This window comes from Aspergillus costaricaensis (genome assembly GCF_003184835.1).
Source record: "Aspergillus costaricaensis CBS 115574 unplaced genomic scaffold BO79scaffold_26, whole genome shotgun sequence".
Taxonomy (NCBI): domain Eukaryota; kingdom Fungi; phylum Ascomycota; class Eurotiomycetes; order Eurotiales; family Aspergillaceae; genus Aspergillus; species Aspergillus costaricensis.
The window spans coordinates 188,570-203,301 of NW_020291826.1; the positions used below are offsets into that span (position 1 = coordinate 188,570).

The 14,732-nt window shown below is 49.7% G+C and overlaps 5 protein-coding genes across 5 annotated transcripts; 3 read left to right on the plus strand and 2 right to left on the minus strand.

Annotated features, from left to right (window-relative positions):
- Nucleotides 1–58: 58 nt before the first annotated feature.
- BO79DRAFT_270887 (kinase-like protein) lies at nucleotides 59–1,728 on the minus strand (the record flags this gene model as incomplete). Its single annotated transcript, XM_025687316.1, has 6 exons — nucleotides 59–447; nucleotides 522–693; nucleotides 742–848; nucleotides 930–1,258; nucleotides 1,308–1,503; nucleotides 1,632–1,728. The coding sequence occupies 6 exons, from the start codon at nucleotides 1,726–1,728 to the stop codon at nucleotides 260–262; spliced, it is 1,089 nt and encodes a 362-aa protein (XP_025537121.1). The 3' UTR covers nucleotides 59–259.
- Nucleotides 1,729–2,151: 423 nt separating this feature from the next.
- On the plus strand, nucleotides 2,152–5,540 carry BO79DRAFT_177711 (tethering complex subunit PEP5). The gene is made up of 9 exons (XM_025679945.1): nucleotides 2,152–2,196; nucleotides 2,262–2,330; nucleotides 2,405–2,701; nucleotides 2,768–3,400; nucleotides 3,448–3,681; nucleotides 3,734–4,069; nucleotides 4,121–4,621; nucleotides 4,674–5,072; nucleotides 5,122–5,540. Exons 1-9 carry the CDS (start codon nucleotides 2,182–2,184, stop codon nucleotides 5,497–5,499), a joined length of 2,862 nt encoding a protein of 953 aa, XP_025537122.1. The 5' UTR covers nucleotides 2,152–2,181; the 3' UTR covers nucleotides 5,500–5,540.
- A 155-nt stretch (nucleotides 5,541–5,695) lies between these two features.
- On the plus strand, nucleotides 5,696–8,047 carry BO79DRAFT_37758 (uncharacterized protein). The gene is made up of 2 exons (XM_025689153.1): nucleotides 5,696–6,022; nucleotides 6,088–8,047. Exons 1-2 carry the CDS (start codon nucleotides 5,749–5,751, stop codon nucleotides 7,734–7,736), a joined length of 1,923 nt encoding a protein of 640 aa, XP_025537123.1. The 5' UTR covers nucleotides 5,696–5,748; the 3' UTR covers nucleotides 7,737–8,047.
- Nucleotides 8,048–8,246: 199 nt separating this feature from the next.
- Nucleotides 8,247–11,321, minus strand: BO79DRAFT_230692 (glycoside hydrolase/deacetylase; the record flags this gene model as incomplete). The annotated part of the gene is made up of 7 exons (XM_025684112.1): nucleotides 8,247–8,374; nucleotides 8,408–9,412; nucleotides 9,461–9,718; nucleotides 9,750–9,907; nucleotides 10,295–10,296; nucleotides 10,356–11,031; nucleotides 11,092–11,321. 7 exons carry the CDS (start codon nucleotides 11,319–11,321, stop codon nucleotides 8,247–8,249), a joined length of 2,457 nt encoding a protein of 818 aa, XP_025537124.1.
- A 772-nt stretch (nucleotides 11,322–12,093) lies between these two features.
- BO79DRAFT_210403 (uncharacterized protein) lies at nucleotides 12,094–13,207 on the plus strand. Its single transcript, XM_025682798.1, has 3 exons — nucleotides 12,094–12,367; nucleotides 12,438–12,681; nucleotides 12,766–13,207. Exons 1-3 carry the CDS (start codon nucleotides 12,216–12,218, stop codon nucleotides 12,943–12,945), a joined length of 576 nt encoding a protein of 191 aa, XP_025537125.1. The 5' UTR covers nucleotides 12,094–12,215; the 3' UTR covers nucleotides 12,946–13,207.
- Nucleotides 13,208–14,732: the final 1,525 nt, after the last annotated feature.

Below are 14,732 nucleotides of genomic sequence, written 5' to 3' on the forward strand. Positions count from 1 at the left end.
AAACCATAGTAGCGGGGAGTGCCTTCTATACAAACCTACAACACTGATGTTATTAATGCTCCATGGACCCAGTCCAAGAGGGTTATGATCCTAACACTGCTATTTAATGGCAGATTCCGAATTTCGGCAAGCATGACCGGGCAGATACTATGTAACAAGCAGAACATCAGGTAGTTTGGGTGCGTACACAAAGTGTCAAGATTCTCTCAATTGCTAAAATGCACAAAAGCCAAGAAGACAAAGGATAGGTTGAAATGTTTCACTTGAAGAGACCATGCATCAACCAGGGATCAAACAAGAGCTCCTTCGCAGTAGCTCTTTCCTCCGGTAGCCAGCAAAGCATGCGCCTGAAGAATCGCAAGAAGTCTTCCTTTTCGCTGTCTTCAAGTCTTTCTTCCAGAGTCTCGAGATCGTGATCCGGAATTGGAACTGGACCTTTCCATTGGCCTAGAAGCAAAAATGGCGTTATTACTTCTAGTGCATTTACACGACGGCTTCGGGCATGGGAGGGTTGTACAAACCGTTGGCATCCCAAAATTGGAGCGACCTCCCGCTTCGAGCGAGAAACTCTGCAGGAGGCCTTCCTAGAACAGCTTGCATTTCTGCTAAATGCTGTCCATCATCCAGCTTTTCCTCGTCATTCCGGGCCTTGAAAAGGTGACGATGTTCTGAAAGATCCCAAATCTTCGGCTGCTGTCAGCCTTTCATCAAAAATCGGTACCAAGCTAATAAGTCACTTACCACCATCCCAACGTTCCAAGGTACAGGACCTTCAACCTCCGCTTCTTCGAAACGCGATAAAATTGAAGTATCTTTGATACCAAGAAGAATATTATTCGGTTGGGTGTCTGCAAAACCAGTCAATTTTGGCCAAGAGCAAGTCTAACCGTGGCAGGTTAATAGCTCGCGTGAAAAACTGAGTGACTGACCTGTATGTATGACTTGTGCTTCGGTATGAAGGAAGTCTAGAGCCGCGAGGATATTTCGCATAGTGGTTCTCACCATAGAGCTACTCATGACCTTACCAGGGAGGAGTGGTGCGAGCTGGTCGAGGCTTATGCCCAGCGGCGGATGCACAAGACATGTATGAATTCTATGCGCATCCGGATTCCGAACCTGAAACGTTTCAATCAACGGTCGCAGACATGACTGGCCTGCGTGATCGGACTGTATTGTTCTTAGGTGGTTATAAATCTCAAGTTTCTGAGAGACGGATGTTGAAGTGATGTAGACTTTTAGTGCTACATAACAATGGCCCCTATCTGGTTAGAACGAGTTCACCGTGTGATAAAAGCAGTAGGTCCTACAAGAGATCACGGCATAACCACACTGTCGCAGTTGAACCATAGCCGAGCTTGCCGACCACTTGATATCGATGGTTGAAAACTTCACCAATACGAACTGGATAGAACTTCTCGAGTTTATAAGTTGGAATATTTTCTTCTTCAACCAGGAAAGAAGGTTCGATGTTCTCCCATCCAGAACTGGGGAAGACTCGGGGTTCTGAGCGGGACCGAAGATCAGTTATAGTGCGCGCGCTTGGCCTTATATATGATATTCTTGCAATTGATGAATATTTTGGTATGCAAACAGATGAGTGGTACTGTTTATATATCCGGTAGAGTTGTCACCTTGGCTCCATGGTGGGTTGGTGGTCAAGTTGATTGCTTCCTGGGGTTTGTTTTGGCCGAATTCGGATGTCACATGCTTAGCTGGATATATCACCATTTGTCAGCCACAATTACTTCTACAAGCATAAGAGTAGTAGTTGTGGCATACTTTAAAAGTCTGGTGGTAGTATACTATGTATATATACTGCCTAGTATCATCGGCATTCTACCTTTTTCGCGTAAGTAAGTAGCTATCTAGAAAATAATCCTGGTCGCTCTTGTCCTGCGATCCTTTGAAGACTTTAGGTACAATTGGAAATTCCAGTTTAAAATTATCACTGACTGTAACAAGTCAGGAAGCGCTTTTGATTTCTGCTGGAGATGATGGATTGTTTTCATACTAGATAGATTTGATGACGTCGGAAGACCCAGGGGAGTTGGGGACACTAAGGCGGCGCTAATGCGGCGGAGTTCATCCACTGCCAGCATCTCCGCCGAACGGTCACCGCAGCTTGCTTCTCATCGCATCCTTGCTATCGTTGTCGTTGGTCCACGGGTGGGCCACGTCCAGATGGCGTTGACATCAGTAAGGAAATTCATTCTATGCTGAATGCGATTGGGTCTCAACTAACCCGACTCACGTGGAACTAGTGGAAAGCGTTCAACTTCTTCGACGTCTCCGCAGTGAAGCTGCCGGAGGAGAGCTCCTCGATCTTCAATGTACCCCCTCCCTCCCTTGGCCTCTCCGCTACACAAGTCCGTCGCGCTCACACTTAACCTTGGAATGACACTAGTCTGACATTATCTCCCTCTCCACCGGCTCTGCGAACATCTTCCTCGGCTCCAGCGATGGCTTTGTCCATATCATCTCGACGAACTTCAAGCTTGTCCGGTCATTCAGGGCATCGGAGACTGGATCGATCGCGCACATCAAGCAGATAGAAGGGACCTCATTGTTGGTAACAATAGCGGAGGATCTCCCCAGTGAGGCAGCTCTGAAGGTCTGGGCCCTCGACAAGTCCGAAAAGAAAACCGGTGCCCCTCGATGCCTATCGACAACCCATGTCCAGAACGCCAGACGGATGTTTCCCGTACGTATAATAGCTCGAAATGCGCTACCCTCTTTGTCGGCTTGATACTAAATGACTGCGGGGCAGGTATCTGCTTTCGCGGCGCTCGATGATCTGTCGCAGGTGGCAGTTGGTTTCGCGAATGGATCCGTTACGATTATTCGTGGTGATCTGATCCACGACCGCGGCGCCCGACAGCGGATTGTGTTTGAATCGGAGGAGCCAATAACGGGACTGGAGGTGCAGAGTGGCCCCGTATCGACATTGTACATTTCGACTACGAATCGCATCCTGGCCCTGGTTATCTCAGGAAGGGGGCAGGGACAACCGGCTCGCGTACTCGATGATATGGGATGTGCTGTTGGCTGCCTAAGCTTGGATAGAGACACGGGCGATGTTCTTGTCGCCCGGGAGGATGCGATATATACGTACGGACCACATGGCCGAGGCCCGAGTTACGCCTTTGAGAGTCGTAAAGACTCCGTCACCACTTTCAAGGACTATGTGGCTCTAGTTTGCCCACCTAGAGAAACGGCCAGCAAGCCTGACACTCTGAGAAACATTGGCGTCGGGCAGGCAGACGACATATTCAAGACAACCACATTCACCCTGCTCGATACTGATTTGAAGTTCATCGCGCACTCCGAGTCCCTCGTATCTTCCGTGAAGAACATCTTCGTTGAATGGGGAGATTTGTTTCTCCTCACTACGGATGGAAAGGTATGTTCATATCATTGAGTGTCATAGCTATGGCTCACACGAATCAGCTGTATCGGTATCGTGAGAAAAGCCTTCAGCAGAAGCTCGAAATCCTGTACCAGCGCAACCTATACATCTTAGCGATCAACTTGGCACAGAAGACCGGCGTTGATACACTCCAGCAGAATGCGATCTACCGGAAATACGGTGATTTCCTGTATCAAAGAGGCGACTACGACACGGCAATGCAACAATACCTTCGAGCGATCGATAACACGGAGCCATCTCAAGTGATTCGGAAGGTTGTATCCTCCGCAGCATTAGCAGAAGAAATTGTCGCTAATGGTTACATAGTACTTGGATACCCAACGGATACACAATCTCATCGAGTACCTTGAAGAGCTTCACGATCATGACCGGGCCACAGTCGATCATACTACCCTGCTCCTCAATTGTTACGCAAAGCTGAAGGACACTGGCAAACTTGATGCGTTCATCAAAGCTCCTGGTGAGCTGAAGTTTGACCTGGAAACGGCAATTGCTATGTGTAGGCAAGGTGGCTACTATGAGCAAGCGGCGTACTTGGCTACGAAGTATGGCGAGAATGATATGGTGGTCGATATCCTGATCGAGGACTCCAAGAAGTATGCGGAAGCTGTCGAGTATATTTGGAGGTTAGACCCGGAATTGGTTCGTGCACGCTCATCGATTCGACCCTACTTTGGTCACTGACAATTCCAGGCCTACCACAATCTAATGAAATATGCCCGAGTACTGCTATCCAACTGCCCTGAGAAAACCACAGAGCTTTTCATCAAGTACTATAAGGGCCAATATACTCCCAAGACCGAGGTCGAAGCGCCGTCTATGGAACCCCAAGCACAGCCGACCAGTACTTTGCAGAGCTTAGCTGCTTTCCTCCCCCTGTCTTTGATCAACGCTAGCGCGGGCTCAAAGCCGGAAGTGGAAGCACCGCCAGTCGAAGACAAGGCTACCGAGGAGTTGGTGGAGTATCAGATACCCAAACCAAGAACAGCATTTTCGGCGTTCGTGGGCCATCCGGATGAGTTCATCTCCTTCCTGGAAGCTCTCATTCAGCAAGATAACTTGAAAGAGGATGATAAGATAGACCTCTACACGACTCTGTTTGAAATGTATCTGGATACTGCAAGTCGACAGAAAGATGCCGCGCAGAAGGTTGAATGGGAGGACAAAGCAAAGAAGCTCATTGAAGGCAAGGATGTAAGGAGACTCACTTGTTTCTTTCTGCTAAAGTTTGCTAATATCCGTTTAGATACCAATCTCCACATCGAGTGTGCTTCTGCTTTCTGATCTTTCTGGCTTCCGTGAGGGCTCCACGCTCGTACGGGAGCAAGAAGGCCTCTTGTCAGACATTTTCAGGTCGTTCACCTCCGCAAAGGATACTCAGGGTGCCATCAAAGCGTTGAAGAGATATGGCCCTGAGAAGCCTCAATTATATGTGGATGCACTTACGTACTTCGCCTCGAGCCCGCAGATTCTGGAAGAAGCTGGCGATGAATTGGACGCCGTGCTCAAGAAGATTGACGAGGGAGGGCTCATGACACCACTTCAGGTTATTCAGACTCTGAGCAACAATGCAGTTGTCACAATGGGTCGCTTGAAGAAGTACCTCAGTGACAACATTGAGCGGGAACGAAAGGAGATCTCTACTGTTGGTTGCCTCCGCATTCATTGACTTCCTCAAGCTAACGATAATGTAGAACCGCCGCCTGATATCTAGCTACAGCACCGAAACGGAGAACAAGAGGAAGGAGCTTGAACAACTGGGTAGCAAGCCTGTTGTCTTCCAGGCCCGTCGGTGCATGTCCTGTGGTGGCGCCCTGGACCTTCCTACGGTGCACTTCCTTTGCAAGCATTCATTCCACCAACGGTGTCTGAACCGAGTGGACGAAGACGCTGAATGTCCTGCTTGCGCACCGCAGAACTCCACTATCAAAGCTATTCGGAAGAGACAGGTCGAGTCTGCTGACCAGCACGATCTGTTCAAGGGTGAACTGCAACGCTCCAAGGACCGATTTGGGGTGGTCAGCGAGTTTTTCGGGCGGGGCGTGATGCGACCCCAAAGTACTATGGAATGATGAGGCATGTAATGAACTGGAAGATACCTTTATGTAGATGCATCATGTTGTTTTCTGTTCTTGTTTTACCCGCTTTCCGAGAACTTATACCTCAGGCACCAAATGCTTATCAGCACGTGCTTTCGCGTCGCTCCGCTCCCCGGATTTGCGGGACGCGAGTGAACCATCAGCCAGACTCATAGCCTTAAATGATACCAGATCGCGTGTTCCTTCAATTCTATCTTCCAGACGTATAACTAGACCGGTCCAATGTCCTCTAGCCGTGTGATTCAGGACTCGGACGATGAAGACGATCCTTTGGCGGGGCCCATCTCCCCTCGACCCAGAGTCGATAACACAGACCTTGACATCCGGGCGGGTTCAGGACATTATCAAGCCCATCAGACCAGCCATGACTCGCACATGAATGTCAATTTCGATCAATTCCTGCAATCGCAAGATTCCGCAAATTATGGGATCTCATCCTCCCAGCAACGAAGAGAATCTCGATGGATACCGGCCGATGCGGGGGGCGGATCGATTGGTGAGGGATACGCCAAGTCCATGATTGGATTGTTCAACCACTGACAAGCATACCTACATCCATAGGGTTAATGATGACGGAGATCGGAATTGCACAGCAACGACTATTTGACGACGATGAAGCACACTATACAGAACAAACTGGATATCAGTACACCGGTGACATGGACACCGCGCAGACGGAATCGGCAGCTGTTGAGGAACAAATAGCTGCAGAATTCCCCCCGCATGACGATATCGCCTTAGTACCTAATGAGCATCACCATGGCTACTCAGAACAACCGCCTCTATATACTGAAGCGCAGCCTGATATATCCGATACTCTGCCCTACGGAACCGGACAGCACCCGCTTGACGCAGCGAACCTATATACCCACGAGCCAACTGCGCAGCCCAATGATCATACGAGCTTCAACTACTCGGTTACGACAGGCGCATCCTACAACATGTTCGAATCGTCTCTCCGCCCATCAGGCAGCTTTGACCCAGAGAATAACATCCCTACCCATGCAACCGGCACCGTCGACACCGAGGTCGCATACAAATTCACTCGGCGATGCGACTCCGTCCCACCTGTCCCCTTCTCCCCACACGACACAGAACCATTCTCCTCCGTGGTATCCCCCAAAGCCAGCCGATCGAAAAGCGACAATGCAGTGCAGCAATCCCATCAAAGCGTCGATGAGCTCAACGGCCCGGTGACCATCGAGATCCCCGTGGCGGAGAAGAAACAACGAGGCCGCAAGAAGAAACAAAGCATCCCCGAGCACGACGAAGACGACGAGCTAGCCCAGATCCACACCCCTACTATAATCCAAGATGCAACAACCACTATCACCACCGTCCCGACTACCACTAACACTACCAATAACAAACCCGAAAAGCGCAAGCCAGGCAGACCCCCAAAGAACCCCAAACCACCACGCAACGAAGACGACGACCAGCCAGGATTGATATCAAACGACACCACCGCATTCCCTATACCTCCAGACACCACCACCACCGACACCTCAGCCGACCCCCTCACAACAACAGAACACCAAACCACTACAACCACCACCGACCCACCCCCGCAAAAGAAACAAGCCAAAGAGCCCAAAAAGAAGAAACTCAAACGCGGCAAAACCACCTCCATAACCCTAACAAAAACGTATGAATCTGACGTCGAAGACGACGTAATCTGGGTAGACGAACGACCAGTCTCCACAACAATCACCCCCCAAACCGAAGCAGAAACACAACAACCCGGCAACATCCCTGCACATGAAGAGACCACTCCCACAATCCAAAACCCAGATCCAGAACCCGAACCACAGCCAGCACCAGCACCAGCACCCAAAAAGCGCGGCCGCAAACGAAAGAACCCCGTCGAAGAACAACCACCCGCTCCCGCACCAGCTATAGATCCCCAGCAATCATCAGATAAAGAGAACAATCAAGTACCTGACCCCAACTCACCACCACATGACGACGCAAAACCACAGCAGGACCCAAACCAACAACAACCTCAAGAGAAAGAGAAAGAGGCCGAGAAGGGGAACGAGGACATGAGCGAGCCCCAACAAGAACAGAATCCAGCACCCTCTACGCCCCTAAAACCTAGTAAAGGCCCAACGAAGCACAGTCCCATATCGTCCACGACTAAAGTGCCTTATCGGGTTGGGTTGAGTCGGCGAGCGAGAATTGCGCCGTTGTTGAAGATTGTCAGACGGTGATGTGCTGTACGGTGAGGAGTTTGTGGTTTGCGATTGAGGAGTCTGATCCCTTTGTAATCAATGTGTTTATCTATATTATTTCTGTCTTCTGTGGACGGATGAGTCGTGGGTGCATTGCATTGTAACTAGTTTGTTCGGTTATGACTGGCGCGATAGTTATCGGGGCATGAGTAGTTATCGGGGTATGAGCTATGAACGGCGCGGAGCGCGGTATACCATCTGGCGTTGTGGATTCACTTATCGATTGATTGAAGGATTATCTTTTTTATTTCTATGCTCATCGGGTCATGCGATGTGATGCTATATTGGGGACAAGTCTATCGAGCATCATGTGCCATGCCAATAGCATGAGTCAAATTGTAAGACTAGTCTAATGAAAGTACAGACCAACACTTCTTTCTAAAGCACCTCACTGCGTAAGATGATGCGCTTCCGTGACCGACTGTAGTATACACAGCTAAGCCGTTGTATGATATAAAGAAGGTCAGGCTTTCCGCCCACCATATCAGCTTAATCCATCAACACCACGAGGAACAACAATATCACAATTGCCACCGATGAGCTTAGCTGCAGAGCCCTCCCTTCTGACTTCGCCGGCTTCGTTGGTTTACCGGAACCAGCATTGGGGGCACCACCGCCTTTGACGGTACCAGCATTGTCGCCGCAATTACCATTATCAGGTCGACATCCAGAACCGCAAAATGTAGACATGCTGCCACAGAAACCAGTGCCACTGCAGCAAGGGCCGAACCGCGACCCAAGACAAGTGATGTTTCCACCACACATGCCATCAACTGATACAGTTTTGGCAACATCATTCTTGGATTTAGACTTTCGCGTTTGTCGATCGTCGAAGGCCTCGTCCTTACGATACCAGAGCTCAGGCGGATCACCCAGGCACTCGCCAACCGTCACGGCGCGGTAGCCCTCTGCGATAAGCTTCTTCAACATGTACTCGGTGAGGTTGTGGACCGTTTGTTCATGGACATCGTGAGCGATGACGAGCCAAGGCCTATCAAAATCCGTCCGTGAGGCCAAGTTGCGGTCAAAAATGTCCTTGGATTGTTGGATCAGAGCCGGGCTATCATGACTGTAATCTTCAGTGTCGATGTCGTACAGGATGACATGATATCCAAGCGAGCCAAGATCTTCCAGACAGCCTGACTCCGCGGTACAGCTGGAATACGGAGGACGCATGTAAGTAGGGATTGTGCCCAAAATGTTGCGTAGAGCAACTTCGTTCCACAGCAGCTGAACCCGGCGCTGATCTTGCGTGACTTTACTAAGGTCTTGATGTGACCAAGTATGGCTGGCAACTTGGTGGCCACTGCGATACATTCGTTGAATCAATGATGCCCAAGGCATCCCAGGACTATCAATTTCGCCCTTGGCATTGTTGTTTCCTGTAACAAAGAATGTCACTTTTGCTTCATACTTGTCAAGGAGATCGAGAAGGTCCTGAGTGTATTCCTTGGGGCCATCATCAAAGGTCAGGGCGATGGTTCCTGGAGTGGTACAAGACCGAATGAATTTTGGGCCGTAGGGTACGTTGCCTACATGAGGCCGAGGAATCTTGTCCGTAGGAGGGCCTCCTGGAGTTGTGTGGGCGTCGCAATTACCGAAGTCGATCTGACAGTCAGGAGAGCTGCAGTGGTTCTTGGTGTCCCCGCAATAACCTGTAGCTATCAGTACTGGCTAACTCGTCTACAAGTAGGTTGAAATACCAGCAGTTGAGCAGCATTTGCCCTCAGGACACTTGCCATGATCAGGGCCACAGCGAGGACTAGAACCACGCTCGACAAGCTTGTGATCAGGAGCATCTCCGTGAGTAAGGGGCAGAAGATGACTTCCTTGACGGTTAGGCTGCAAACTGAAGATGTTGCGCGCAGTCGTGCATGCCACAAGACCAAGCCCAGAAACAACCAAGCGAAGCATGTGCATTTTGAGATAGTATATTGTGATAAGATGTAATTCAGAGTAAACTGTGAGTAATGTAGACAGTGAGACTTGTACAGTTGATGAGATATGCTGTGGGAGAAAAGAAGAAGATGGTTGCAAGGTAGCAGAACTGCTTAGACGACCGGGCCTTTCTGATGTAAATGGAAGTGACGACCCTGCATGCAGGGCAAGAAGCTGCCGGCGAATGCGTTGAGACATTGCGACGGAAGGAGCTTATTCATAAGGATCAGTCGAAGAGATATTGCAATGACGGTCCGGCTGAATTAGAACAGGCAATGATTAGAAAGGAACGCTAACCTATTTCATAGATCATTGACTTGACTGGATGAAAATGTTCTCGACTACTATTCCCAAGATTAGGAAGTGCTGTGGAACTCCATTGATGGGCACTGGGGGGACGCTGCATTGCATTGCTTTCTTCTTTTCATTAAGGGTATGGTCATGGCACCCAGAGAACTGGAAGGCTCATCATGTCTATAAGGCGAGTCCTAATTACATGGGAAGCCGCCGTTCTGGTAATAAAACTTGAGGCTACCAGCACAAAATCATGTCCCTCACGCAATCGAGCCTACGGAAAGCGATATTGGGATCCGGTTGACTACTATAAAGCCGGGCCGTGAGCAAGGTTATAGAAGTGAGATAGGATCGTTGCCGACTTACTTGTGCTAAGTTATCCTCGCCAACAGCAGCAAAGACATAAGGGGCTAGTGTAGGAAGATGAGGACCAAACTTGGCCGGGGCACTTTTCGCTACACCACCGACAGTGGCAATGAGGTGACGCCGATGGACTGTACTAAGTTGTGGGGAGTTGAATCTTTGGACCAGCCCCTGGACAAAAGCGCTAAGTTGAGCATCGGAGAAGTGGAGCACGAGGGCAGATATGGCCGTCAGAGCCCTTTTGGTGACCACGGTGCCAGCTGTATCGTTATCGACGATAGACAGGACGGAGTTTTGCAAGGCAGTCAATTCGGGTTCTTTCAGCAGGGGGCCAAAGCAAGTGACAACCTGAATGAGTACATCAATAGCATCACTGCTGAAGCCCTTTGATGGATCCTTCTCCAACATGCCCTTGACGATCGAGCCACGCCGACTAGTAGGGGATGGAGTCGGGCCAGTCAATCGGGGAATGAGGACGCGAGAGACGGCCGAATATGCCATTGTCGCATCCTGACTTGGAGGCTGACCCGGTTGCGGCCGAGGTAGAGCTGTCACAATGTATCTCAGAGCAGTATTCGGAACGGATGTGTCAATGGTTTGCGAGGCTGTCAGGTTGGTGAGCTTTTCGAGAAGAGATGCAAGGCTTTCGAAGGGCAGTCGAAGGACAAGAGGACCAAGACTAGACAATGTACATCGAGTTAGTCCGATTAACTTATTTCAAGACAGGACTTTGACAAACCATTTCAGGGCTTGGTTCTGGACATCGCCATGTTGGTCATCCAAGGCCTTTAATAAGCCCTCAGCCAGTCTTGATGAGGAGACTTGGTCGTGAGCCAGATAGGTGGAATTAGGATTATTTAATATGCCAAGTAGATCATTTAGCGACATGTATCGCATGTCCGGGTCAGGGTCGCTCAGTTTAGAGAGCAGGCTGTTAAGGCTGTGCTGCACCGACTGCCGGTCCGCCATGTTGAAGCCCCGCAGTGAGTTTCGGCGTCAGGATAGTTGAGAAGAAAGAGAACCCCTGAAGGTAAAGCGTGGGGAGCCTTAGAGAGAGTGTATCTCCAATAGTCGGTATAAGTTGTCACGCAACGAAATCAGGGATGAAGTTGGGACTAAAGAACCACCGAAGAAGCAACAAGTGGGATGATGAATGGGGAGGAGATAGAGTTAGAGTGGTGTTTGTTATCGGAGCTGCTTGTGCAGCCTCAGGCATGAACAAGCTCCTACGGCGGGCTCTTGAGACTATTAGTGCATGTTTCATACTTGACCGATTCAGCACCACGCAGTGACCTCAAGAACGTGCATTGACAGGGCCAATTGAGAAGAACGTAAAAGGTCTTAGTCTAGGCCATATTGCCTGCTTACCATGCTAAGGAAGATAAGTGGCTATAACCTTCAGATGTTGAGCATGCGGTCCATGCGAGACGGAACCACAAGAGCCAGTTCTTCCCCGCACGGTGCCATTACATCATCCGCGGTAATTACAGGTCGTAGGACATGGGGAGTACTTTGCTCCTCTATAGTGAGCAACGCTAAGTACCAGGTAAACCAGCGAGTAAGTAACCGGTAAAATGACCGTAGCAGCAAGGAAGGAGAGCCACTCCGGCAGCTCCCGCTCCGAAGAAGTGGTGACCAGGAATGGAATTGCAACGTAACGAAGGCCAGTCCGGGACTGCCTTCAATTAGGTCATACCATCCCCGTCCAGCCTCCTGCTTTCCCCTCATACTTTCTCTTCCTACTTCTTCTCCTCCTTCTTCCGCTGCCTTCTTCTTCTTCCCGTCAATTGCATCCCATTGCTACTGTGTCTGCTGAGCTATATCGTCTTCTAAAATTCTCCCCTAGCCATAACTCATCTCACAATGGTTCTCGCACGCCCTCATATCCTCCGCACATCTGCTAGGGCCATCGGTGCCGGCATCGGCGTCGCAGCTCGTCGTCCTCCCACACAGCAATTCGCTCGCAGGGGTTACGCCCAAGCGCATGACGCTCCCAAGTCCTCCGATCTACCATGGTAGTTATCTTCTCTCTGAAGTCAAGTCTCACTGGTTCAGGGCACAGGACTAAAGACGCAATTCAACTAGGCTCATCGCATCTCTGGGTCTTGGTGTCCCAACAGCATTCTACCTGCTTCAGTCCGGACCCAAGAAGACCCCTCATCACGGCCACGAGGATCACGGCGCTGGCCACGTCGAGAAGGAGGAGAAGGCCCCTGCGGGTGAAGCTACTCCTCAGCCTGATCGCGATGCAGAGCAGAAGACAGATACGTCTTCCTCTGCGGAGGGTACGCCGTCAACGGACGGAAAGCCGCCCTCGGATGTAGACCAGGTAAGCCATTGATCTCCCGGCAGTAGCAATAATTTCACTCCTTTGTTTTGAAAGGATGCTCGACTAACTACTTTCCGAATGTAGCCCTCCAGTCGCAAGGAGACTGGTAATTCGGCGACCATCTCTGGCAAGCAGGAGGGTCTCTCTAACACCAACACGGACAACCCGTATGTGAACGAGCCTGGAAAGAGCGCAAAGGGCGAGGGCGAAACCGAAACCGCCAAGGTGAAGGGGACCGTTTCCCCCGAGCGCCCCCAGGCTTGATCAAAAGTGACCGTGGGCCATACATGTGAAAAGTCCACTTATGTCTTTGACGAAGGCTACTGTATTTTATCGTCCATGATCGCGAGCTAGATCACCAAAGAGTTGCCAATCTAACTTTTGCGTCTACTACTTTGTAGCGTTATGTTCCTTTTCCTCCAAGAGTGTGCGGTCTAGGCTGGCAGGGAGGACTCTGCTCAGATGTGATAGCTCTGCCGCAGGAGTTACACCAGTGACACAAGATATGTGTCTGGATAGTACGGAGTATAAATATATCTACTATTTCTGTTTATAGGTATGGAGGACTCACTATCGAGTTTGGTACTGAAACTCTTCCTTACATCACTTCTGCACCCAGCCGTTTGTTGGGGCACTTCCATATTGTGTATTTGGATTTCCCATTTGCCACTGCTAGTACTACTCTAGTATATAGATATAGTACGCGTCACTAGTAGTAATAGTAGGACATGGGGAAATTGGCTGCTCATTAAGGGTGTACGCGCTTGGCTACCTACATAGGAAACACTATGGACTGCCGGTAGTACTCAGATGATGGTCAGGTGTGAAATTGAAGCAGTATGGAAACCCCAGAGGCGTGTTGGCATACTACCAGCACTACCGAGTAGTACTAGTAGTTTGATTCCTTGAGTGAGAGGCGATTGGTTTGTTTACGAAAGACATACACTTAATTGCGGGCTCTAAAAGCCAGTAATCGACGAGGAACTAAGAATAGTAGTGCTCCGCAGCGTGCAGAATTGCTAATGGATTATACGACGATAATATATCATGATCATAGTCGTTGTTTACTACTACTACTGCTCTATACTAGGACTCCCATTCCGACTATCCGCCGATACCGACAAATTACTTCTAATTCGACGATCGCAGCGCTCACCCCAACTTCAAACCTTGGGGATTATAATCGCAACGAACACGAGCCAGTGGTTATCAATCCAATTTGCCCGAAACACCAGGCTCGTGCCTTGCAGGGTCTGGCGTTGAAAACACGACGACTCGGGCAGATTAGACCGTGACGGATAAGACTGGTCCACTGGGTACTACAGTACTTACTAGGGAGCCTGTGCTCCTTGCGTCGCGAAAATTAATATCGAATGAATCCCTAAAGGGATCGACGGTGGGCGACAATTGGGTACTTTTTTTTCCCTACTACGTATCCACAATGCTCAGACTCTCTTAAGACTAAGTAGACTCTACTCCGTAAAGAGGATGGAGTCGGTCACTGGCAGAAGTACTGCAATTGGCTGGCGAAGGGATCCAGTGCCAACTCAGACTGCAATTGTCCACTTCAGGTTAAGGGATTGATTGTGTTTGCAATTTTAGCTGTGCTTTGCGGGTCTGGTTGGGCTGGCTATTGCGATGGCCCATAATATTTTCGTTATTATCAACTATTGTTGTTGTTGTTGTTGTTGTTCTGATTATTTCGATGTGTAGCTCCGACGCAAGGTGTTATTATTATTATTATTTTCTTTTTTCCATCCTCCAGGTGCAGCAGCAGGTGTTTCAGGAGAGGCACGATCTCGGTGGAAACACGGGGGGATCAACCATGAGTCCGGGTCCCTCTCTCTCTGGAACCAAGGAACCGTGGGGAAGGGGAGACAACAAGGAAACAATGGAACTAGAGTTGGGCAGTTATAGAAAAAAATACTTGTCAACAAAAAAGAATAGCTAGCCAACCACTAACTAATTCCAGCGTAGATTGATTTTGACTGGGGAGGGTTGCCCCGAGCACCCGCCCAGCCCGACTTGATCGATGGACACTAAAACCCAGT

Coding starts and splice junctions, on each gene's coding strand:
- BO79DRAFT_210403 (XM_025682798.1), top strand. CDS start 12,216: ATGGTTCTCGCACGCCCTCATATCCTCCGCACATCTGCTAGGGCCATC. Junction 12,368..12,437: donor AAGTCCTCCGATCTACCATG/GTAGTTATCTTC, acceptor CAATTCAACTAG/GCTCATCGCATCTCTGGGTC. Junction 12,682..12,765: donor CGCCCTCGGATGTAGACCAG/GTAAGCCATTGA, acceptor TTCCGAATGTAG/CCCTCCAGTCGCAAGGAGAC.
- BO79DRAFT_177711 (XM_025679945.1), top strand. Junction 4,622..4,673: donor AGCTCATTGAAGGCAAGGAT/GTAAGGAGACTC, acceptor ATATCCGTTTAG/ATACCAATCTCCACATCGAG. Junction 5,073..5,121: donor AACGAAAGGAGATCTCTACT/GTTGGTTGCCTC, acceptor ACGATAATGTAG/AACCGCCGCCTGATATCTAG.
- BO79DRAFT_37758 (XM_025689153.1), top strand. CDS start 5,749: ATGTCCTCTAGCCGTGTGATTCAGGACTCGGACGATGAAGACGATCCT. Junction 6,023..6,087: donor TGCGGGGGGCGGATCGATTG/GTGAGGGATACG, acceptor CTACATCCATAG/GGTTAATGATGACGGAGATC.